Source organism: Anoplopoma fimbria, chromosome 10, assembly GCF_027596085.1.
Source record: "Anoplopoma fimbria isolate UVic2021 breed Golden Eagle Sablefish chromosome 10, Afim_UVic_2022, whole genome shotgun sequence".
Taxonomy (NCBI): Eukaryota; Metazoa; Chordata; class Actinopteri; order Perciformes; family Anoplopomatidae; genus Anoplopoma; species Anoplopoma fimbria.
Genome location: NC_072458.1, coordinates 413,784 through 438,637, shown reverse-complemented (window position 1 = coordinate 438,637; position 24,854 = coordinate 413,784). Strand labels below are relative to the sequence as shown.

At 40.4% G+C, this 24,854-nt stretch overlaps 1 protein-coding gene across 1 annotated transcript in view; it reads right to left on the bottom strand.

Annotated features, from left to right (window-relative positions):
• csmd2 (CUB and Sushi multiple domains 2) overlaps positions 1–24,565 on the bottom strand; it is a 201,630-nt gene extending 177,065 nt beyond the window's left edge. The window contains exons 1-3 of the mRNA XM_054606522.1: positions 24,547–24,565; positions 24,127–24,343; positions 5,968–6,080 (exon numbers count right to left, since the gene is read on the bottom strand). Coding sequence (XP_054462497.1) covers positions 5,968–6,080; positions 24,127–24,343; positions 24,547–24,565 — 349 coding nt within the window. The remainder of the gene's footprint in view (positions 1–5,967; positions 6,081–24,126; positions 24,344–24,546) is intronic.
• Between the last annotated feature and the right edge of the window lie 289 nt (positions 24,566–24,854).

The window sequence follows — 24,854 nt, the reverse complement described above, 5'->3', positions numbered from 1 at the left end:
ACTAATTGATGCACAAAACCCCTCATTTATCAATCGACTGACTGACTGATTTCTGTTTTGAACCCCCCCCTCTTCGTAATGCAATTCTTCCAAATTCTTGCCCATATGTGTTCATAATTCACCTTAGACTCAGACGCAGATCTTAGGTAGTAAGCAATGTCTCTAAAGTGGGAGATATGAATACACGCAAAACCGGTTAAAAAAAAAAAAAAAGAATACTAAATGAATTTGTGAAAGATTATGTGCATGACATTTTTTCCTATTTCAGACACCTGCAGTGACTTAATGCTGAGGAGGCAGGCTGAGTGAGTCGTGCGGCAGGGCTGCCTGTTTTCTTTTTTTTTAGGCTGACCCAGTTGGTAGGCACATTGAATATGCAACTAAGACACAGACGGAAGAGAAACACCACAGCGCTTTAATATTCAAGAAAGGGGGAGAAAGAGCGATAGGAAGAGGCAACGAAATATGAGGGGGCCATGCAGGTTGAGATTCGCGGCAGAGCAGACAAAAAGGGTGAAGACGAGTAAGAGAGAAGAGAATGAAGATGGAGAGAAAACAGGCAAAGATGGAGGAATGCAGTAAGACATGAAGAGATAGGAGCTCTCTTTTATTCCCAGTAGATATTTTCAGAGGCTCTGCAAATGTTTCTAATTCCCTTTGCCTCCATTAGACTCCTTCTCCATAGCTACCGATTAAACATGAATGAAGAGTTCGCAAAGCGATAAGGAAGAGAAAAAGAGGAATAAGACAGGAAAAAGGAGTCTGGTGGTTGCCATGGTGATGAGAGGGGAGAAATTCCAAAGTGGTCTCAGCCATTACGCAGTGTGTTGGGGAGATGGACTGTGCAGCACTTAGGCTTATTGCAGTGTGGGCTGAAACAGAACAGATATCTAATATAGACGAGATGGGCTCGCACCAAAATGGTGGATGGTTAAGCACAGTCCAAATAAAAAGAGGCTGTGGAATACTGAGGTTTAACAGCCAAAAGCTGTGCTGAGAAAAGCCAATCATGAAAAAGACATTTATCCAATTTGAGAAAATGGAAGGACAACAAGAGAGTAAAAGCTTAAAACACATACCCAGTGACGTCTAGAGAGACATACGAAGGCACACAGACACAGTATGCACAGCTGTTCAAAAAAACTGAATCACGGCTATATTGATCCTCTCCCACTACAGCGAAGTACAACAACTCTATGAATACAAGGCCAAGAACAACAGTTGATATCATTGGCTGGGGAGTGGGTCATATGTAAGGAGCAGGCCTAACAACAGCTAAAGATAGGACAGTAGTTTTATTATTTACCATTAGCATAATACAACAGGAGCAAGATCCAAATTAAGAAACAATATTTGGTTATAACCATAACATATGCACAAAACGGGGCCTGAAAGAGACTCCACTTCCCAAGCAACGGTTGTGATCGATAAAAAATCTAAATTTGGACAGGAGACTTTTGGAGACAGGGTAAATTGGCGTCAGACAGTGTGGTGGTGAATTGATAACAGATTGAATAATGATGCCTCTCACAGATTCAATTTCAGTTCAACAAATACTTCTCCCATAAAATTACCATTTGTATATTGATTAATAACCACTCGCTACCTTGAATTGGTTTTCTTGCAGGCCTCCATGTTGAAAGGAGAATTGGAAATAAAAGAGGGCAAATCCTTGATGAATTGAAATGAATTGAAATCCTGATCAGGGTCCAGTTGTCACATCCACAACTAGAAAAATGAGACTTGGATTATGCTGTACACAATGTGTGAGAGTTTGTTAACAGAGTTTTTGATTGAGTTTTGCTGTTAAACCTGGACCACATTTAATTTCAATTCATCAAGGATTTACTCTGGTTTTTTTCTTTTGGTGCACACCGTTTTAGTATGGATCCCACACACCATTTTAAAGTGAGAACCCTGGAATGTCCCCTGAACTACATTAAGTTATACTGACTAATATTTAATCTTTGGCATGTGTATATATTCACAATTGAATTCGAAAAGATGCAAGCCGATGTATAAAAATGAGCAAAACTGAACATCTTGCTACTCATTTCTGTCACACTTTCACTGGAACCATGGTGGAGGCAGGACACAGCTGCACCACATCTGTCACACAACCAATCTGCATACTGGGAAATGCCCACCTACGCACAGCTGGCATTCTATACTTTAAAGTATAATATTAACGAGTATACTTCCCCTGAGGTAAACATAACACACTCCATTTTTCCTTACTGTTTTGTGTGGGGAAAAAGGAACAAAATCTGGCAGTGGAAAGCATTTGCTACCAAATAGCATTAAAAAATATCAATAAATCAACAAATGAAGTCACTTGACAGGCTGGTTATGGTTTAACTTGGTCCATTAAGGACCGCAGATATATGCCAGATGAGCTATTAGCATGCAGTAGAGTGATTTCTGTCAGACGATAAAATGAGATCATGTGAAATGGCATAATGCATAATTTCTTTTGTAGGGATGTCATGATATGAATATTTGAAATTACGATTATTGTCAGAGGGAAGATATGTCAGTTTCATGTTTTCACGATTATTGATCAGAATATTTCTAATAGGCATATACACACTAAATATTAATTATCATCAACTATTTCCTTATACTTTGATTAAGTCATCTAGTAATAGTGGTTACTTGCATAAAAACACACAATTTAAGTGATAAGTAAATTAAAGATGGTATTTTTGATGATAAAAAATCTTGGCATTGGCAGTTTTTATAATGTATTATATTCAGAGTATCCCCTTCAAACAACCGTATTTATTCAAGTGTCTCACCAAAACTTCAATTCACAAGAATAAATTTGTACACGTTATGATTATTTTATAATTTACATTTTTCCAATTGCCATTTTTACTGAATGGAGCATAAACGCACCATAATTCGACGAACTGGAACCTCTGTTGCTGCCAACGTTTACTAGCTCTCCTCCTGCCGATTCCACAATGTAGCATTTTTAGGGATGTGCAACTAGGAAGATTTAATGCCAAGCTCCATATTGCAATTTTCTGGTGATTATAGGCAAATAATGGTCGGCAGTAAAACAAATCACACTATGATTGTTTAACTGTGTAAATTATCTGCAGTTTATATGACACCTTGGTGATTTTCTTTATCCAAAATACTCCTATACTAACCATTTTGAAGCACTTTTTGGGAGGATATAAGGCTGGAATGTCGGTTCCCTCTGCCATTTTTGCAGCTCTTCTTCTTAATAATGAGTGGCAGGACTCGCACGCACACAAAACAAACCGGTGCACACACATACACAAGTTTTGTGACTCACATGGGAGGAGATTTCACTGCAGACACAAACAAAGTGTCTCGCAAGACTCGTTTTAACGGAGCAACAATGCAGTCACCATGACACCATAGATATTGTTGCTTCTTAAATTCTTAAGGTTATGAAATGTTGACGTTATATAACCACAGAAATGGCAAAAAACAGTTCATCTCTAGTCATCCCTAGTCTTGTGGGTGTCCATCACATTGTACTGCTATAAAAAGGATGACTTCTGCAGAGTTAGAAAAAGATGACTAAGATTGGCCATGTGCCAAGTTATTTATTCATGAGTATCTTTGGCTCAAATTAAGTACAACAAACAGCTTTGAACAATTACTATTGTGCAAATAACCCAAGGGTTTAATACAGGACAATTTCAGTTTCTACATGAGCAAGCTTTAAAAGTGCCACCCTGATACTTGTATCTTCTTGAGATGATACACAGTGGGATCTCTGATTATGTATAATCTTTGGTTGTTGCCTCCTCTTAAACTTGTCCCCTGCCGACGACTGTGCACAATTTCTAACTGTGAACTAATCAAATCAAAGCAGAACAGTGGTTCTTTGCCAGCGGTTTCTGGTCAAACTGACTTCAAACAAAGCAGCACAAAGCAGTGTGTCAGCCTCTGCAACATCTCCCTGGTGTTTTCGACTTGCTGGGTAGTTCAATACCAGAAAAGATATTTGAAACATCCCCATTCTCCTAATGATAGTAGGTATGAGGAAGCCAAATAAAACAAGTAATGAGATAAGATATATTCTGGAACCTAATGAGGCAAATCTTAAATTGAAACTTTAAATCTAATTTGATCTCCTCCCTAAATGCTTCCGACATCATGGAAAAAGGCTTGAGGGGCATATTTGTTTTGCTTTGGCTTGCATGAAATTTACACAGAATTATTTTTTTTGTTTGTTTACCTCGGCTGTTCTTACCATCAAACACATTTTAAGCATTGTGTTGATTTTAACCAGTAACCAGATAAAATATTTCCAACCAATAGCCAAAAGGTGAAGTTTCATTATCTCTGGCGTCCGTGCCAGGAAGCCCTCGTGGAATTTCAGTGACACAGAGAGGTCAAAAAACCCATGTGTGGCATGAGAAAAGAGTTTTAGGGGAAGAGCAGAATGAAATATAAGAAAATAGAACAAAGAGAAGTAGAAAAGGGATGCAGTTTCATCTCGTCTGAAGAATAAGTAATGTGGAGCTAAGATTTTCTTTTTATTTAAAATGTATTTAACCAGGAAAAGCCTCATTCAGATTAAAAATCTCCTTTACAAGAGTGTCCTGTGTGCATACTCTGATCATTGTATAAAGGCCATCTGAGGATGATCTTACATCCATTAGGTCACATTGTGTGATTTCTCCTGTACCTCTCACTCAACAATTAAAATTCACCCTAACCTACAGGGCAACGCAACATGTCAGCACAACGGGGCCTCTCTCTTTTCCCATGTGAATTGGGTCATTGTAGTTGGTCCGACTACTATCATGTGAGGTAATTATGGCAGGTAATTATGGCCCTGCACTCATTTCCCATGGTGCTCAGCAGGCTTTATACACCTGACAATGTCTCTATGGTACCAAAGTCACCGCAAGAGTAGAGATTCACATTATTTTCCATTGGTCACTTAGCCATATTGATGTATATGTGTGACTGCACAGTGTATACACGAGTGTATGACTGCATGTAGCACAAAAAAATTTAATTAAAGTAGTAGCCCAAAGTATAAAAGTTTTCAAACCCCCAAAATGATCCTTTACAGTGTTATTTACTATAGCTTTGCAAGTTTTTGCAAACATATTTGAAGCATGAACCAGTTACCTCATCTTAGATCAGAAGCTAGACAAGTATGACAGTTTTGTTTCCACTAGTGAGAAAGAAAGACACGATGCCCTAATTGTGGAAGTGGAATTAACAAACAGTCCCTTTGCTCTTTTGTCTTTGGTTTTATCTAGTCACGCAACGTGCTCTTATGCCTCCCGAGTCGCTTGATGTGCCTTCATCGAGCCACATCCCCATTCCCCACATTCACGATATCTCAAAAAGACTGACAAACTCCTGTCAGGTAATTAGCCTAATTAGTCACTCCCATGTATTTCTTTCCCCTCCCTAGGCTCGTCTTTCCTCCTGCGTGCGTTTGATGAGTGCCATCATTAATATCATCACGCCATGGGTCATAAAGCATTCCATGTCACCATGATAAAGGTCCCAGTCCTGGCCTGGGAAGGGAGAGACGATAACCCAAGCTGGATATAATGGCTTTAAATTAAACCGTCCTGGAATAGTTCAGTGCACACTAGTTACTTTTCTATTGTAACATGAGTCACGGTATACACCGCATCCTCTCCTCTTCGCTTTGTTTTCAGCCATTTGTTAGGGAATTGGAGAGATTTTCTTCAGTAGCTTCTGAAGCCCTTTCTCATTAACCTTTGCAACACTAACAGCGGCCACCAAGAGTGGTTGGAAGATCCAACCATGTGAAAAATAAATGGCATTAATAACTGTCATAAGCGCAATGTGGAAATTAATTGACGAAGATTTGACAATCTCAGAAGAGACATGTGGCGTTCTTCACAAGCACTTTGAGAATGAGCTTGAATCCATCACATCCACATTTTAGCCGTAGGAAAAAAGTATGTCACAACATGAAAGTTGTCTTACCTTCATAGACGGCTTTAAATCCCTGCCCGCTGACGGCGTAGTCAGACAGTAGCCACAGTGTGAGCCTGGAGCCTGTACTCACAATGGGTGAAGGCAGCTGGAATCCCGTTAACCTGAGAACAAACGGACAGAAGGACAATAACGGTCAGTCAAAAAAAAAAGATCCAATCAACAGCACAGTTGGTTGCAAGGTCAGGTATGAAGCCCACTTCCATCAAGCCAGCTGTTCCCTTCAGCATTCAAGGATAACTTTTTGTATAACGAGGCTCTGAATCATCCACAAATTATTAAAATGCCAAGACCTCAACGGTACAGGAAACCTTCAACAGATTTTTCTCCATCAGCAACAGACAGAGTAACTGCAGTTATGTATCCATAGTAAATTAGAAACGCAGCAGCCAGTGTTTCGAATGAACAAGCAGCTACAAGAAAACATTAGTTTTTCTACTCATACCTGTTATTTCCATCTCACCATCTATCAGTCTAAAGGTATCTTAGGTACTCAATGTTCTTTTTTATGTTGGAGGTCATTATGGCTTGTTTGACCATCAGTCTAACACAGTTCTTAATGAGGGCAATTTTCCTTTGTGGATTTTTCCATTTTACTTACTATGACTTAAATCAATAAAAAAATTAATTGTTTCTCATCTGGTCCTGTATTTATCAAACATCTAAGAGCATGCAATTGCTCCCAACTTCCCCCAAATTATCAGATAACCACATATTTGATCCTACTTTTAGACATAGCGGTACAAATAGTTGTGCAGCTTCCTTAGACTTGGAATTAGGATCAACTCTTTTAAGATTTTGGAGAGAGTGTCCAACAGGTGAACAATGTTAGGAGAAACATCTAAACACATTCCTACAGGTGTGGGAATACGAAATTGAGACTTTTGGTTTAAAATATAAATGATCTTTTTCAAAGATACTAACATTCAAACATCACCTGATTGAAGGTCAATCCATAAAAATGCAGCCACTCTGTAGGAAAATGTATTTTTGCAATTTCACTCAGTGGAAAACATGACAGTACAGCTACAGCAGTGATTAGTTGGGACACTACAACTGTCTTTTCTGCAAACGGAAGATCCTTTGACAGAGATGTTTAAAAATGGCTTCATTTTAAAAATGAATGTAAAATAAATCATTGTATGCAATGTGGTGGTTGTCTTGGAATATTACTTCGAGCACTGGTTAAGAGAACAATTGCTTATTTAATCCATACCACAGTATCACCACACATTGGTTATGCATGCATGATCTTTGATGTTGTGGCCAAGTGGCCCAGGTGCACATGACACACAGACACCCCCAGTCTATGACAGCAGACCAAAGGCAGCACTAAAGCAGTGCCTAAATTAGACTGTCATTGTGCCAAGGCGCATGTACATTTAATAGGGCTTCTAACAAAGTAAACTGGGCGTTTTGTGTTACCTTTTAGTTCTTGTCTGTGTTTTCCTATGCTTTTGTTGGTTTGGTCAGCTAGTATATAGGTTTCCCTCAGTTTCATTCTGAGAGGTCTGTTAATGGAGTTAACGTCTTGTTATTTAAGCCTTATTCTTTAATAGAGTTATGTTTTGTTGACTTCTTTTATAGGGACCCTATAACTCTGTTAATTAATTTATTTGTAGTTGATTGTCATTGAATAATTTTTGGGGGAAATGAACCCACTTTTGAATTTAAAACCTGTTTCCTTGTGCCTTGACTGCTTGGTCCACGACAATACTTTTGAGTATAGAGCCTTGTCTTAATGCCTTGTGCCAGCTATTAGCAGCAGCTTTACTAGCTAATAAATCCATTTAACATGTTTGCGTCACGCATAGTGGCAGTACTAAAACAGGTGTCCACTTATCATTTGTTGCCAGTCTCCACAGGTTGATTCATCAGTGCATAGACACAAATGTGTGTCCACGCTAAAGTATTCTGATTTACTGATCTTAATAAAGGACACTGTTGTTCACCTGACTTTTATCTAATACTTAAAATTTCCCTTCCCAAGTGCCACTTAAATTTCCGTTTTATGTTCCCCCATGAACTCACTCACTGCATGTGTATCCCACTTTTTACAATCTATTACTTCCCTCCCTTTTATCTCTCAGTGTTAAGAGAGGCCTCAGCGTTTCACTTAATCCTTAAGTACCACAGTGGAGGTGAGGAAAATTGCAAAACACCAAAACGGGAAAGATGAATTGACCGAAAAAGGGAAGACGACTTCAATATATGCATGATTTCCCTCCACTCTGTGAGATTGTCACGGTGGGATATCAGCTAAACTATGGGACACATGTTCATGCAAATAGCCCCTTCGCTGACCACAAATTGAGTTGGAAGGCAGCCATCTTGGTTCAGCAGCGCACTGCAGGGAAGTGGGGGATTGATAGAGGGTATGATTGAGGGTCTGAAAAGTGCAGTGACGGGGGTCCACAAACTGGGAGGGATTCTTTCTGCATCCAAATTATAATACCGGCTCGAATCATTTTTCCAGGCTAGGAGAAAACAAAATGGATACTTTCAGAAGACACACAGAAACTGTCTTCACATGCGAAGAGAGATTAAATATTGCAATGTGATATGGGTTGTGGCAATCTGAGGCGTGCAGCTGGTATTGTGGAAAAGCCAGCTGGGCGATTGCCTGTTATCAAGGAAAAAGATGTGACTTATGATTGCGACAGAACGATACAAAAAAATGGATTTGCAGGGTAGGTGTCTCGAGGGGGAATTGATGGAGGGAGGATGAAAGAGAGTGATGGACAGAAGTGGAAAGGAAGAGAGAGATAGAGAAATTAAGAAGAATAGCACGGTTATGGGAAATCATTGGCTGTCGCTTCTGTATGGAAAGCAGCGTAATCCCAGGAATGAGGGCCTCTGAGGAGAAGAATGGGCGTTGGTGTGCATGGCTGCATCCACAATGAACAGTCTATGCGTGTGCAAGTGTTTGCATAAGCATGGTGTGTGCATGGGGAGAGCATAGGTCTATTAAGAGGGCTTTCCACCTGACTGGCCTCAGCATCATCTCAATGCAGAACCTCTGCTTCCAATTATCCCACCACTACCCATGGGACCGAGAGAGTTAGAGACAGACAGAGAGGTACACGAAGCATATGTGCAGACAGATGACTGTATTGGAAAAGAGTGGAGATATTGTAATGATGAGATGGCGGTGTTGAAGAGCAGGTTGAGGGGCAGACTATGAAAAGTAGGGAGGTGCGAGAGACACATCAGTACGTGGGAAGGTAACAACTCCAACCATGAGCCTTAGTTGAGTGAGGATGAGTCACGTTGAGAAACCACTTCATTAGGGCTATATGGGACTCACGCTCACACACACACACACACACACACACACACACACACACACACACACACACACACACACACACACGCGCGGTTTTATTCAGTTTTCCGTGCGCGTGTGTTTGTGATCTCCCACCAAATGTATGCGTGTTTACAGCTGTAAACAGACACAGACTAAATCAGGTCATTTCATCCTTTAATCTTATTCAGTGAATGTTTGCGCGCATGTGTGTGTGTGGAGTGTGTGTGTGTGTGTGTGTGTGTGTGTGTGTGTGTGTGTGTGTGTGTGTGTAGGTGTGTGTGTGAGAGTGTGGATGTTCTCAGGGTTGGAAGGTAAGCACAGTGCTGATGCAGCTGATTTTCCCCCAGAATGAGGGAAGGGAGGGGGAGTGTGTGGGGGGGGGAATAGATACAGCAGCAAGATTTTGATGGCTGAGTAGAGGAGAGACATTAGCCAATAAATGATGGGTGGTAAGGGAGAGACAGGAAGAGAGGGAGTTGAAGTGCAGAGTTGAGAACTATGTGTGTATTTCATGTGTTTTTTGTGTGAGCACTCTTTTTATAAGAACCCTTTGCAGCTATAACTTGTCAGTGGTCAAGGCTAGGGGCTGATGCTCCGTTGTGCTCTGCAAGCTGCAACTCTCCACTGACTGCCTATCATACTTACAGTTACACTGAGAACTATTGCCCAGTCATTGCAACACACACACACACACACACACACACACACACACACACACACACACACACACACACACACACACACACACACACACACACACACACACACACACACACACACACACACACACATATTGTTCCAGTTCCAGCTCTTCAGTGTATTTTTGGCAAACGGAAAATATTATTATATTGCTAAGGCTCTTTTTCTTGTTGTATATAAAAAAAATGCACCATTTGGATATAAACTGTTGCTGTTCAGAGTGTGTGTGTGTGTGTGTGTGTGTGTGTGTGTGTGTGTGTGTGTGTGTGTGTGTGTGTGTGTGTGTGTGTGTGTGTGTGTGTGTGTGTGTGTGTGTGTGTGTGTGTGTGTGTGTGTGTCTGTGTATGACTCATCGCTGGTTCTACTTACACAGGGAAAAAAGCTGACCGTGTTGCCTAGTGGGGGTTAAAATGTCACTCCATTCCCACACACATGATTTGATTCCTCCAGCTAATAGGGAGAGACTTTCACAAGCAATTAGACTGTGTATCTATCAGCCGTCTTATCCTTTCTACTTTTGGTAAGCTGTAATGTACCGCGTCACTTTGCCCAAGGGCGTGATCTGGCCTTGATGGAGTTTTATGGTAAGCCTTCAGTGCTCTCAATTTCAGTTTAAATTTGTGTAATCTGAAAGCCTGCAAACGTGTTACCAGTAATCTTAGTGGTCTTGCAGGGGAAGAAGACATTGCAAACTCTAATATAGTGTATAACTGCAAATGTGCACTTTATAATGTGGCACCATTTGCCTATTTTTAACATATATCTGCTAGTTTCAGCTGTTCCACATTGTCCAAATAGCATGGAATTCCACAACAAAGGCGAAACCAGAGGCAGCAGCAATTTGCAAATCTCATACTGTACAAAGCTTCCACGAAGATCCCAGAACTCAACAATATTTCAAACACAACTGACATCCCTTTTGAATAGAACGGGCTAATTATTTATGTCTGCCTCGTGAAGAAAAAAAACTGGCGGTGGCGTGCAGTTGCTTGTTAATATTCATACGTGTGTGACATCACAAAGTATTTGCGCATCGCGGCTGAACAGCATGTGTGGGAGAGTCTCTCAGATGTCACTGATGCTGAATGCTGATGGTGGGATAATCAACCGCAAGTCAGCGCCAACTGAGAGACAAACCGCAGTGAAGTCATTAACAAACCAACGTCTCTAGAGGAAGAGGGAGAGGGAGGCAGATATAAGGGAAAGTGGCAGAGTGGAAGGGAAGGTGAGAGAGGGAGGAGGGAGGAGAAATTATGAGCAGTGACTTGAGGAGATTTGAACGGAAGAAGAACTCCAGAGAAAGTAAGAACAGCTGTGAAAAACACAAATATGTGAAAACTTAAACAGCAAAATAATGGAACATGAACTTCTGAGTGGACGGAGAAACAACGGTGACAGAGAGAAAACCAACGCATTGATGATACACTGTATCCAAAACAGTGATCAAATGCCTTACTCATCAGCTGTGTTCATTTTGTTACAGCTGTCTTTTGCTGTGCAGAATTAAGGGATGTGTACATGTGAATGAGTGGAGGAGCTTTGGAACACTTCCAATGGCTTTACCAGAGATAAGTGCTCCATATTCTTAAATCGTATCTGTTACAGCAATCAATTTCTACCTAAGGGTTGGAGTAAGTATGGAGTCATGGTTTACACACACACACACACACACACACACACACACACACACACACACACACACACACACACACACGCTTGCACACAACTTTATTTCCCCCCAGAGTGTCTGCCGGTCAGTGAGTGAGTGAGTGAGTGATGTGATTGGTTTATCTTAAGGCTATCTACACTCCATTAACAGTGTGCTACATTGACATGATGCTATCTGCATCAATGCCATAGATACCTGCGAGGCAAAACAGAGGGCTTCACAATCCCCCTGGTTTAGGATTACACACAGAATATTCAGCCGATAACGCTAGAGTGTTAATCCATACATAGCGCCTGAATTACAATATAAATACTTCAATCCTTGACAATGATGGTTTTGATGACCGATATGCTTGTATGTACATGTATAACAAAAAAAAAAGTTTTATAATCGGATGTCTCGATATAGAATGTGCATATGAACAAAATAACAGCTCAGACAGAAGGAGGCGAGGAAGTGAAACAAATGCTGCATTCTTTGTTCATTTGTTCCCCCGTTGTAGAGACATAAGTCAATTACACTTACAGCCAACAAATCAAGGCTGACAAATTAAACAAGGTGACGTTCACAAGTCCGCTGTGCTTCCCTCTGCTCCGCTCAAATCGCTTTGCAATAATCCTCGGGCAGAAAAACAATTAGGGATAGAATAAAAGTAATTCAATGTCGTGCCTCTCGGCCCTAGGAAAGTGACAAAGCTAAATGGCAGCCGTGAGATATGCCGTTGTTTACTCGGGGCACTGTGTGCTGGTCGGTCTGTTTGTTTGTGTGTATGTGTGTGTATGTGTGTTGAGAGTAGCAATTATGACACACAAGGATGTAGTCATTGATCAAGGAGAGAAGAAGGACGGATGTAAGAGAGACGATTGTGAGCGAACAGGAAACAAGGCGAAATAAATCCGACAAGAATGAGTACAAATATTAAAAAAAGTTGCCATACATTTTAGATATTTAGTTATGTACAAGATATATGTTGTATTTAAAGGTGTCTACTATTGATATTACCTTGAAACTTATGTCTATTATCTCTAAATATTAATAAAGGTTAGAGGGTGTTTGGTTTTAGTTTTAGTGTGCTGAACAGATGAATAATTACCACTCCTACTGGTAGTTGTAGCAGTAATCATAGCTGTTGTGTAGACTAATCTTTGCAAAAATAATACTAGCAACAGTCGTCCGAAAATCCAGTTATGACTAAATAAACAGGTTTTTATAACACAAACCACAAAGTAGAATGAAGAATGTGTTGATGAGTCAGCTTTACACTTTTTGATGAGTAACAGACAGAGTTGGCTTAAGGCAGTCTTGGGAGGAGTGTGGCACGATGGAGAAACAAACAAACAAACCACTAATGTACACTTAATGTAACGGCTGAGTTCCCAGAATCCCTCAGATTGAATAGATTTGTCATTTATTCAAGTGCAGCCATTTGCCAATTAGTGAAGCACACACCCAATCCCTCTTTCACCAGTTGATGCTATTCATTGTGAAACTGTATCTTCCTCTCTGACTCATCCTCTCCGCCTTCTGCCCTCTCAATGACTGTTGACAGACAAAAGTATGTCCAGCAACGTAGAAAGATGACGTTGAGAAACGAAACCCTGCCTGCAAAGCTCTGATTAGAATATTGTTTCTCCATCTGGAGGGAAATAGTCATTAATAGGCACATCAACATATCTATTTGGGTCACAGAATAAATCTGAGATGTGGGGAGCAATTCAAAGGTCTAGGACCATGGTTTAGTGTTTCCTTGCAGTAAGGGGAAATGTAAATACCAAAGCATACAATTTAGACAGTAGCAGGGATTCATTGTTTAGCAACAGTTTTGAGAAGGCACCTGTTTCACGAATCAGGCTGTCCTCTCTGTTAGGGTGGTAAGCAAGGTCCATACAGAAATGGGTTTTTGAGTTTGGTTTGAAGGCCTGTCCTGTACAGATCCTACACCTCATGGCAGAATATTATTGCTAATTTTTCGGGGAATGAGATCTTCATGAATCCCAGATGTTGTAATATTCAGGTGTCCACATGCATTTGGTCATATACTGTGTAGTGTTTTGATTGTTCATTTAATGTCTCTATGGGTAAGGAGCGTGTTTGCATGTATGCAAAATCTACACCATTGAGGTTTCTTCCCAATACACAGCACAAGGCTCTGAGTCTAAATTCAAAATTTCATCATTTGCACTGACATCTCTCGCGCTCTCTCTCTCTCTCTCTCTCTCTCTCTCTCTCTCTCTCTCTCTCTCTCTCTCTCTCGCTCTCTCTCTCTCTCTCTCTGAGGGATGCCACTAATAAACTCCAAAACAAGGTTGGGCAGAAGATCTGATTAGCCAGCAGGGCTAGCAGGGACACAGTGACCGATGGAGCGCCCAACCAATACCGTTTACTTTCTACCCGTCGATCTTCTTTCATTCCTGTGGCAATGATGATCAAAGAGCAGCAGAGGGAAGGAGACAGCGAGGGGAAGGGAGAGAGGAAGAGGAGGGGAGGATGGCGACGATGTGTTTTTGTGTGTGTGTGTGTGTTTGTGTGTGTGTGTGTGTGTGTGTGTGTGTGTGTGTGTGTGTGTGTGTGTGTGTGTGTGTGTGTGTGTGTGTGTGTGTGTGTGTTACTGAAGTACAGCGCTGGTACTGAGCTAGAATTAGCTGCAGGCTCTCACAAACACACAGTTACTCATATTCCATTTGTCTTGTTCTGCATACTGTCATCTCCTTCAGTCCCTCTCTGCCTGTTGAGCTCGTCTTTAATGCCCATCTCTTTTTTATGGCCTTTTTTTTTGGTATGGAGAACAGATCAATCTGTTCTATTTTCTCTGCTCTGTCCTGTATGTCATTTCTATATAATTTACATCCTTTATGATGGAATCCATGACCATGTTTACAGCAGAATATAGAGTAATAACTTTCACCTTTCCAACAACTGAATAAGCACGAGTGCAACTGGTCACATGCAACAAGTGTCTAATTACATGCCAGGCAAATCCTTTTGACACAGCCTGGCTAGTGTCTATGTGTATGTGTGTGTGTGTGTGTGTGTGTGTGTGTGTGTGTGTGTGTGTGTGTGTGTGTGTGTGTGTGTGTGTGTGTGTGTGTGTGTGTGTGCACGATACGTGCGCTTTATCCTTTATCACTTTTCACAAGGTGTTTGGATAACTAATTCGACTGCTATGCTCCGTGTCTCCCAGGGATGAACAAGAGAAAACAAAGGGAAAGGGTGAAATCAAGGAATAAAAACGTGACTGCAGCAACACTGGGGAAAAAAATAATAAAAACAGCGAAATCAACACAAGCTACAAAAAATATGCCAGGGATTTGTTTAAGCCAGGAAACAAATGGCACACAAGGAGAACGCCTGTGCTTCACAGTCCCATAGATTGCAGCTAAAGGGAATGTATTCTTTCTGGTTTTTGGCCTTGTGGTTAAGGGGGGCAAACACCATGCAACCCGTGTTGGGTTTGTTTGTTGTCTTTCTGCTTCTGTTTGTTCTTTGTTTCCTCCAGTGAGGGTCTGTGGCAGCCCAAAGAACCAAATGTTTTTGAAAATTGGTAGTTTGAATAAACACGTTTTTCATATCTACTACAAACACAGACGGAGCAACACAAGGACAAATGTCAATTCAGATTTTGGCAATTAAGTCTTGTTTGCCATAGGATGTTTGCCATATCAATGGTTTTACAGTTATTTAGGTCAATTGTCAATTTCAGCAAAGTTTCAGGTTTTTTTGTGGATTTATGTCATTTATTTTACCCTGTTTGGCTGTAACAAAGTCGTCAGTGAAGACAAACAGGAAGTGGGCTGCAGGTCCGCAAGCAGTCCCTCCATCAAGACTGAAATTGCCCAGCAGGTAGACACGTCCTCATTGTATCGATGTATCATGTTAAATTTGAATGTTGTCTCATGAAGGCAAACCCTATTTGAACCAGTCACTACGGTTCCCTTACTAATGTCGTACGCAAAAACAAGAACACAATGATGTTGTCCGTTATCAGAGCACCAGATATTTGAGACACTTTTCAAAGGAAAAAATCATACATGCTTGTCATATTATTTGGAAAAAGTAATAAAGAAAAAAAAGTAATATAAAGTAATATGCTGCCGGACATGAGTGCTGCGGGAAATGAGTATGAATGAGGGAAAGCATTTAAATATAAACAGCAAAAGCATATTACCTCTAACTTTAGTTTAAATCTTTGAATATCAAACCCAGAACTATAAATCCCTGCAGAAAACAAAAAAGCAAAGAAGTACCTTTTTTATCTGATATGCTGATCACCCTGATGAACTGTAGATACGGGTGCTTCATCTTAGAGCAATGGTTAAACGACTGCTTTGGTATTATGATTTATGGAGAGAACAGCAAACACACAATAATGTGTTTCTGCAAGAACTTAAACATTTTGTGTACTTTTGTGTACTATTTTGTTAAACAATCACTAATTTTGCAATGCAGCATTCAACTAGTAGGCATTGACCTAACCATGTAATCATCATTAACCTGCAGTATTGGGATTCTAGTTAAAACAGGTTGTCCATGATTGATTAAATTGGGATCTAATTGGCAGTGAAACCTTCTGTAGCCCTTATCGTAGCTCCATAGCATCACATAATAAAAATAAGATCTCTGAATTGCATCAACCTCCACTGAGGTGAAATGTGAAAATGTAAAAAATGGAACATGGTGTTTACGCACGGTTTGCTGGCTACCGTGCAAATTTATTCAGACGCACAGCAGACACAGTTTTCATTTTAGAATTGCTCTCTCTCTCTCTCTCATAAAAAAAAATGTTTATCATCATTGTTGAAAATGATACATTTTATTACAGCTCGATCAATCCAAAATGACAGGGAACAAAGGGACATCATGCGAGTTAAAAACCTATGCCACACCTGCTTCCCAGTCTGCTCTTCTCCCTCCACAAAGTTAAATCCAGACATGCCCTACATGTTAAAATAGCTGCACATACATACTAATGAGTTGTACTGCGCCTTAGGTATTGCAATTGTTAAATTTTGACTGACTTGATTTGCATAAGTTGTCAGGCAAATCAACAAAATGAATTCCCTGCAGTAAGAAAAGCATAACATCCGCCTCCCACCATCCCTTTGTTAGGTGGTGTTCATCAATTCCTATCATGAAATGCTTGGCTTTGGCTTATTTCCTGTCATAGTACAGTATGCAGCATGTGCTAGTGCTCTGTACATTGAATACCTCTCAAGTTAAACAATATAAATTGTTTAACTTGAGAGATAAATAACGTCATAGGCTTTATTGTTTACAGGACTAATGCTAAAGATGACCTTGTGTTTACTTATGCAAGTATTAACCGTTAACCATTAAAAGTTAAATTAGATTTAAGTATAATATTTCTTGCACTGCCCTGCTGTCATAAATTAAGATTAATTTGCTTAATTCTGATATTTTCTCTTTTCATATGATGCTCTTAACACTTAAAATCTCTTAACAGTCAAAAGAGGTTCTCGTTTATAATATGTTTTCGACTATTTATTTTTTTTGAGCACACACATTGGTTAAAAAAATAGCAGGGAGCACTACATCGGCGTGTCATATGTCTATTTTTAGTGATTATGTTTTCATCCCTGAAGGTTTAAACGGACCCAACAGGCTCGCCTCCCAAATATTTGCCGCATTGCCTTTTGACTCAAGTGGGTCGCCAAGCCCAGAAGGGCTAAAAATGACACATCCTTTTAGAAGTGTTGCGCTGCATATTCAATCTCTTATCTGGGCAGGAAAACATTTCATTTCATGCCGCTGCTGAAGTGGATCCTGTTAAGAACATTGATAGGCCCGGGGATGGAGGAATGTCAATAAGCAACACACACAATGAGTGATACACAGGATGTGGAGTATAAATTCACAGCCATCTAGTTGATTATTTCTCTAATCTGGGGTTACAGGGCCTAATAATTCTGCCTCACAGGTGAGTTGGTGCCATAAATCTCAACATCGTTTCACTTTTTCCCAGCATGAGATGATGAAAAACAAACTATCACTCTTCCTCCTGTTTTTAGCAGACTGTCGTTAAAGCTGGCGTTGATAAGTGGCAGTCTCTCCATTAACAACCCAGACTCACAGGGACCATAAATCCTACAGTGTGTGTGTGTGTGTGTGTGTGTGTGTGTGTGTGTGTGTGTGTGTGTGTGTGTGTGTGTGTGTGTGTGTGTGTGTGTGTGTGTGTGTGTGTGTGTGTGTATGTGTTTGTGTGTGTGGATGTGTGAATGTGTCTGCTTGCACATGTCTGGGGGTGTGTATCTACATGTGTGTGTCGATGCTGTTTAATAAGATGCTCAAACGAGAGCAGCGCAAACAAGCCATAAATTATTGCACACAAACAGTCAAACACTCCTTCTACTCATTTGGATATGTGCTCTTTGAAAGGATATCGCACAAAAAATATAAGCTAACATATAAGTACGTGCAGTTCAGGATGAACAGACAAAGAAGAAACATGTATGTTCACCACAGTGTTCACGTATTGGAGTCATTCCGCCAAGTATGTGTTGATTGATGGCCGATGCTGTCACTGATGAAGAATCACTGCCGAGACAAGTGTTCAGGCAGGAAGTGCTGTTGTACGTCACCCGATCTCACCATGATCCGCAGCAGACTTTGGCTCTTTACAAGCTTGACTCATTAACTAACACTGTACCGCTCACACATGTAGTATGATACATGCATACCAAATGCTGAAGGAGACTGGAAACTGAGTTCATATGATTTTAGATCCATCCAGTCATTACTAATAATAATCTGTAGAAAAAGACTGGCATGAACTTAACTTAAAAGTGAATAAATACAAAATCATAGCTCCCATAAACAAACTCCCATCGCATCTCACCTATCAAGTTGAAATCTCTGATTTGCTTGACGTCCAAAATCCAAAAAGAATCAATTTTGCTTTATATATATATATATAAAACAAAGTGAATCAGCAAATCTTCACATTTCAGAAGCTGTATCCAGATAATGTCTGACATCTTCACTTGAATATCTAAAACAATAGTCTTTTTTTCAAACAACTTTCTGACAATGGACTAATCGACTATCATCCAAGTCTCATTTAGGTGTAAGATAAGACAAGATAAGATAAGATAATAATCCTTTATTAGTCCCGCTGCGGGGAAATTTGCAGGTGTCTATGTTTTTGTTGCTTTAAGGTTCAACTGGCCAGTCAAAGAATCTTCCCAACATTTGTGAGTATTCCTTTACAATCTGCTTTCAAGGTCTGTTTTGTGGAATGCCTATTTGCCCGGCTCAAATCGAAATTGTGAAGCAGAAGCAATATGAAAGCACATAAATACTATTTTTCCCTCCCATGCATATACTGTACAACCACAGTGCTTGCCAAAAAGCAAACACCTCTCCGAAACCTTATGTGTCTGAAAAAAATTACAGTTTTCCAGCCCACTGCCTTTTAATCCATGCTTAAAAGTGTGTGTTTATCTGTGTGTCTGCGAGTGCGTTCTTCATTTTATCTGTATTCCAATAAACCTTGATTTTGTTGACACTGATTCAGCTCGCTGGGATTGCCTGCACACTATTCTAGATCCCCTTTTGTAAGCGTAGCCGAACACACATACACACTGCCTCTCTTCTTCCTCCTCCACACACAAACTCATATTGTGACACTCACAGCACTGACGGCCGGCTGTAGTGTTAACGCCACTCCCAGCACCATGCACTAGTGCTCCTTATTTAGGTCCTGTCGAGCCCGTGGGCTGAAAATCTGTCCCTTTCACGCCTCCTCCTCCCTCTCTCACTTCCCCGCCCCTGCCAGACTGCCAGGCCTTAAGTCCCTCCGTTCCATCACTCCATCACTCCATCACTCCATTACTGAGAGGAAGGCATGTGAAGAAAGATGCCTTCACACACTCCAACAGCTTTTTCCCTCTGCTGAAATGTACTAAGTGTTTCCCAATTGGCAGTTACAAGGTGAAATGTGACACAAAATAAAAATAAGTAAGAAATGTGCGCTCTTGTACAGAGTGAGAGTGAGTAAGCTGGTAGAGGTTCAGTGTCTCGCTTTAGGTCAAGTTGGCTGTTGCTTTAGTCATGGGAAGTCTGTCTGACTGCTGTTACACCACAGGCCCTGTTTACACCGGGGTTACTGGTGTCTCAGAGGAAGTTCATTTTTACTACGACTAGATAATCATTTTACTACATCATTTTATCAGAAACTATTGCTAGCAATAACAATTTTGACAGTAAAAATATTAAAATGCTAGAGGGGAAATTGAAAGGAGGAAATATTTAGGACCACAACAGGGATTTGCAACAAGAATCTGCAACTACAATTAATTCAATTCAATACTTTACTGACTTTTATTTTTTTTTAAAGATGCCCACATCTCCATAGCTTAAAATCATCTAGCAGAAACTATTTTTTTTGAAAATTAAATTTTGTATGCTCGCACTATTGTCATGTGGTGCAGTTGGACCTCTTTTTAAACGGTCTATTCCAGTGATGCATTCAAGGATACCCCATCATCCCATTCATAAGCTGTATGTTGTAGAATTATTCCATTTGGACAAACATTAAGCAATTCCATGGCATTTGTGAAGAAGATAATAAAAAGCGAGAGGGGGAGAGGGGGAGGAGTCAGGAACCAGGATCAACATGTTTGCATTGCATTGAACAGTATTGAAAAAAAAATATATATATCTGAACTCACTAGTATAACAGCATTCAAAATATGTATTATTTTATATTTTACACATCATTTATCATAAAATAATAATAAAGACATATTTCTTCGGTTGAAAACTCGAACGCAAGCTGTCCATCCAAGTGGATACATGAAAAACTTTCTGATTAATGCAAAAATAAAATTTAATTTGTTTAATGGCTAAAGAGGAATAAAAAAACTTCAAAAATCCAGACTGAGGTTGTCATAATTTATGCATGAAAGGGTCTTAAAGAAATATGAAATAGCTTTTCTAGCTGAGAGTTAGATAACAAGATCCATGTGGCTCTCATGTTCTTGAGTAACTTAAATATGTAAGCTTTTTAGTTTAGTTTAGTGTAATGACTGGGCACAGGGGAAATTGAATACAATGACCAAAACTTCTCAAAATCCAATTTACAAGTTGCCGTAGACAATCATAAACGCCATAACAGAAAATGATGTGCTGATGAACAAGGGCCAGGCACAGTGTGACCTTCACTGAGTTCTGTTGTCACAGTGAGGCTGCCAGGCTGGGTAAGTGAGAATGATCCAGATAAGTTTATTAGGTTTGATTTTACATCCAGACTCAAGAGTGTGTCAGAAAGGACCGTGGCCATCAGAAACAATTTCTCATTGGCAAAAAAGAAAAAATAATTTCATATATACATAATATCATTTTGCAGAAAAATGGATAAGCCTTTTTTTTTTTTTACGTAGATGAATGAACAATTTAGGTCAGCAAAAAATATTTAACCCTGCGGTTAGTTCCGCTGCAGTTCAACTTCTCACGGTGTGAAGTCACTGATAGCTCCCACAGCACTGAGGGAGCAAGATGGACTTAACCATTTAATCACTACGCCATTGCTTGAAATGCCAGGCTTAATTAACAGCAATCAAATACCGGCAGCGGCTCAAGCTCGCAATATGGAACATATATCACTGCATATACATTTTCTTGTTTTTCCATTTCAAACAGTTAAAACTTCTGTCGAATTCTCTCTCTGCTTCCCAGGCGTCAGTCGGGATCTGCAGTTTAATGAAGTGCTGCAGCAACAGACTGACTCAGATAAGCATTTCCCAAGGAGTGACAGTGACTCATAAAGCAACTGCTGCAGGAGCACACAAACTAACAGACCGCTGCATATAGATACTGTGAAGCTAAAACACATACGTATATATAGAGCTGAACTGATTTGTAAGCCAGCATTCACCTGATAACAACAAATTAGCTGTGACAGCAAGGAATAAGTGAATGGATGAATAAACAAATCTAAAGAAAAGTGACTGCTTTGAAAAAGAAATCAAAGGTGATGATTTGAATGTAAAGAGAGGAATCGCTTCAATTGTAATGACTGCTTGAGATTAAACGAAATATTCCAAGCTCTACAACCTATAGCCTGGTATACATGAAAGGCTGATCAAATTCAGCAAAAGCAGCATGCGGGACGATAAATGGAGAACAGGCAGAAGAGATAAGACACAAAAAAAAAGGTGAGAAGGAAATGAGAGGAGGTTGAGAGAAATTGGAGGAAGAGGAGCAAGAGAGATGGAAAAAAAAATACTTTTGACACAAGTGGCTGACGAGAGCACAGGTAAGGCAGAATTATCAGACTTTCATCTTGGAAAATGTTCTAAAAATATGTCTGTGGTGTAGATGGGGGTGTGAATGTAAATATACATGCATGTCCTGACAGACTGCTGTTGGCAGGTGAAAGCTGCTTCCAGATTATTCCCAGCATCTCCAAACTCTCTGATAGACAATGCAAAAAAAAGCCTCCTTTGAAAAGAGAGGAAATCTTGTCAAAGACTACACTAGCAAGACTAAAGAAGATCTGTGTTCCCCTACAACCCCCCCCCCCCCCCCCCATTTTCTTAAAATTCATCTTCTTTCCCCTCACTGATTCTCAAAGCGCTTAGACAGAGAGAGTGGAACGCTTCCCCCTGTCCCGCTGGAGCATCAATATACCCAGAGGTCCAAACAGGAGAAAGGCTGAGGAGAGCAGCGCAACACAAATCCATAATGGATTTTCTTCTTTCTTTCATTCGCTTTCTGCAGGGACCGCTGGCACAGAATGAGAGACGCAGGTAGAGGAGGGGGCATAGATGAGGTGAGAGAGAGAGAGGGAGAGAGAGGGAGAGAGAGAGGGAGAGAGAGAGAGAGAGAGAGAGAGAGAGAGAGCGGTGTCGGCGGGGAGAAACAGAGGCCGTCGGAGAGACTCAAAACAGTCTCAATAACAAAAGCCTGTGCGAATATTTCTCTCATCTGTCTCTGGAGGGCTCGCATAACACATCACTTACACTATTTCACTATTTGCAAGCGCTGAGATTTGACCAGAAGGTGCCAGGAATTAAAAGCAGCTTTGTTAGAGTTGCAACTGATCAGATGCAGACATTTCCACTAATTAAGTTAGCCTGTAAGTGAGGGATTGCCAAGAGGTCTGAAAGATATTAGGCTCCAAGCAATAATATCCGGAATTACATAAATGCATCAGTGAATAGCAGCTCGGTGGCTGTATATTAATATTTGCAGCTATTACAAATAGAAGTATGTCTCTTTAGATGGCCATTCAGCCTAACAATATTTATGTGAAAATAGATAAAAATGCGAACCAGAGAGCGTGTTTCAGTATTTGATGTTAGCACATAGGCAGCCCTCTCTGAGGCTGGTGAATTAACTGTTGATGACTGTTGATTCAGAGTCGGTGCGTAACCTTGGGTGCTGCACAGTGTCAGCAGAGTCAGCCCTGTATTTGTCAGCGGAAGATCTGCTTCAACCGCGTCTGAATGCACCACTTATTACAGTTTTGCTTACAGTACTGCTTCTGTTCCAAACAACGATATAAAACGACATTTTCAGTTTAATACAAATTGGGTCTTAATTGAAAGGTTTTGGCAGTCTGTTTTATTGGTTACAAGAAGTCACTAGAGTAATCAATTAGATTTGGGAAAACATTGACCTCACTAAAACAAACTGATAGTGGGGATTTTGTGTCAGATTAGTCATCACTTTCTATGGAGACACAAACAAAACTGAATGAAAATATCACTAATAAGCTTAAATTATGTGCACGCTCAGCTTCTGTGGATCAGGATGTTTATCTCTTAAGTTTGATGGATTTTTGCAACAAACGGTTTGAAAAAATCAATGTTTTCTTTCGTCAATTTTTTTGCTATTGTGGGGGTTTTGTTTGAAACCTGTCTGACTGTCTGAATCCTCATGTGTCTTGGCCTATCTGCTTATTTACTGGCAAGATCACAGCGTTCCCAGATCTCATCCCTTTACCCTCTCTCTGGACTGTCTCAGCCTGTGGGACTCACGCACTATGTAGAACTTTCAGGAACTGCTAGCGCTGCAAAAAGTCTGAATCTGAATATGTAGACTTAACATGTTTTTACAAGACTACACTCTCTTCTTTTTGATCTTAGTGATTATTATAAAAATGAATGCCCTCTGAGTTAAAATAATCCAGTAGCAGAGTATACAACTGAAACCTTCAAAAAAATAAAGTGTTTCCAGAGCTTCAACGTATACTGGCAGGCCAACAATGCAGTAAATACTTCATGTCATTTATTGCAATTGGGATGGAGGTTAATTTATTGAGTACATTGTCATTACTACCAATAAGAATAATTTCCACAAGAGGAAAATATTATAATAATCCTGAATCATCCTTGACATTTGCCATAGCCTTACCCTTTGTTGCTTTAACATGCTGCATCCTAGAAAATTATGCATACTATCCTTCAAATGTCAAATGGTTGACGACGCATTTGAAAAATGTGGCTTTCTCTACCTTGTCCGCAGGTTCCCCGGGCTGGGTGGTCCGTCATATACAGACAAGATGTCAAAGTCCTCCTCTAGGGCGAAGCCTTGAAACACCAGCTGAATCCGGTTGTGCTCCGCCGCCACGATCACCCATGTACAGTTGGCATAGTTAGGATACCCGTAAGGGTAGCCGGGGCTCTCTATCGTCCCATTGGGACTGTGTAGTGTGTAACTGCAGTTCTGAGCTGCGGAGAGAAAAAAAGAAACAGGCAGTTATTAAAAGGGTGTAAGGCGTGTTAGAACTCCTAGCAGAGTGTGGAAAGTATTAAACCAAATAAAAGATACGCCTCTACATCTAAGAATAGAAATTATATAAATCAACACTCACACTTAAATGCACACGCACAGTCAAACAGCACCGATTTCTGCAACATCCATTATCACCTACAGCGTGCAGCCTGAGCCATTAGTATTGCGGTGCTAAATGGCTCACCCTATCCCAGCTTTTCCTCCACCTCTACCACCTCCGACATCACACACTTGTTCACTCACTGGCCCTATCAGCACATTGGTAATAGGTCCCAATATAAGACATAGTTGGAGAGAGGAAGCGCGCACATGGGTACTACATTAATTCTACTCATCGGGCATTTCCGCCAGCAGCCACTCAAACTGCCTTTGATCTTAAATTCTAATTGTGTATGTTGCCATGCATCAGAACTGAGCTCGGGGTGGATGTGTGGAGTGTGAGCCATG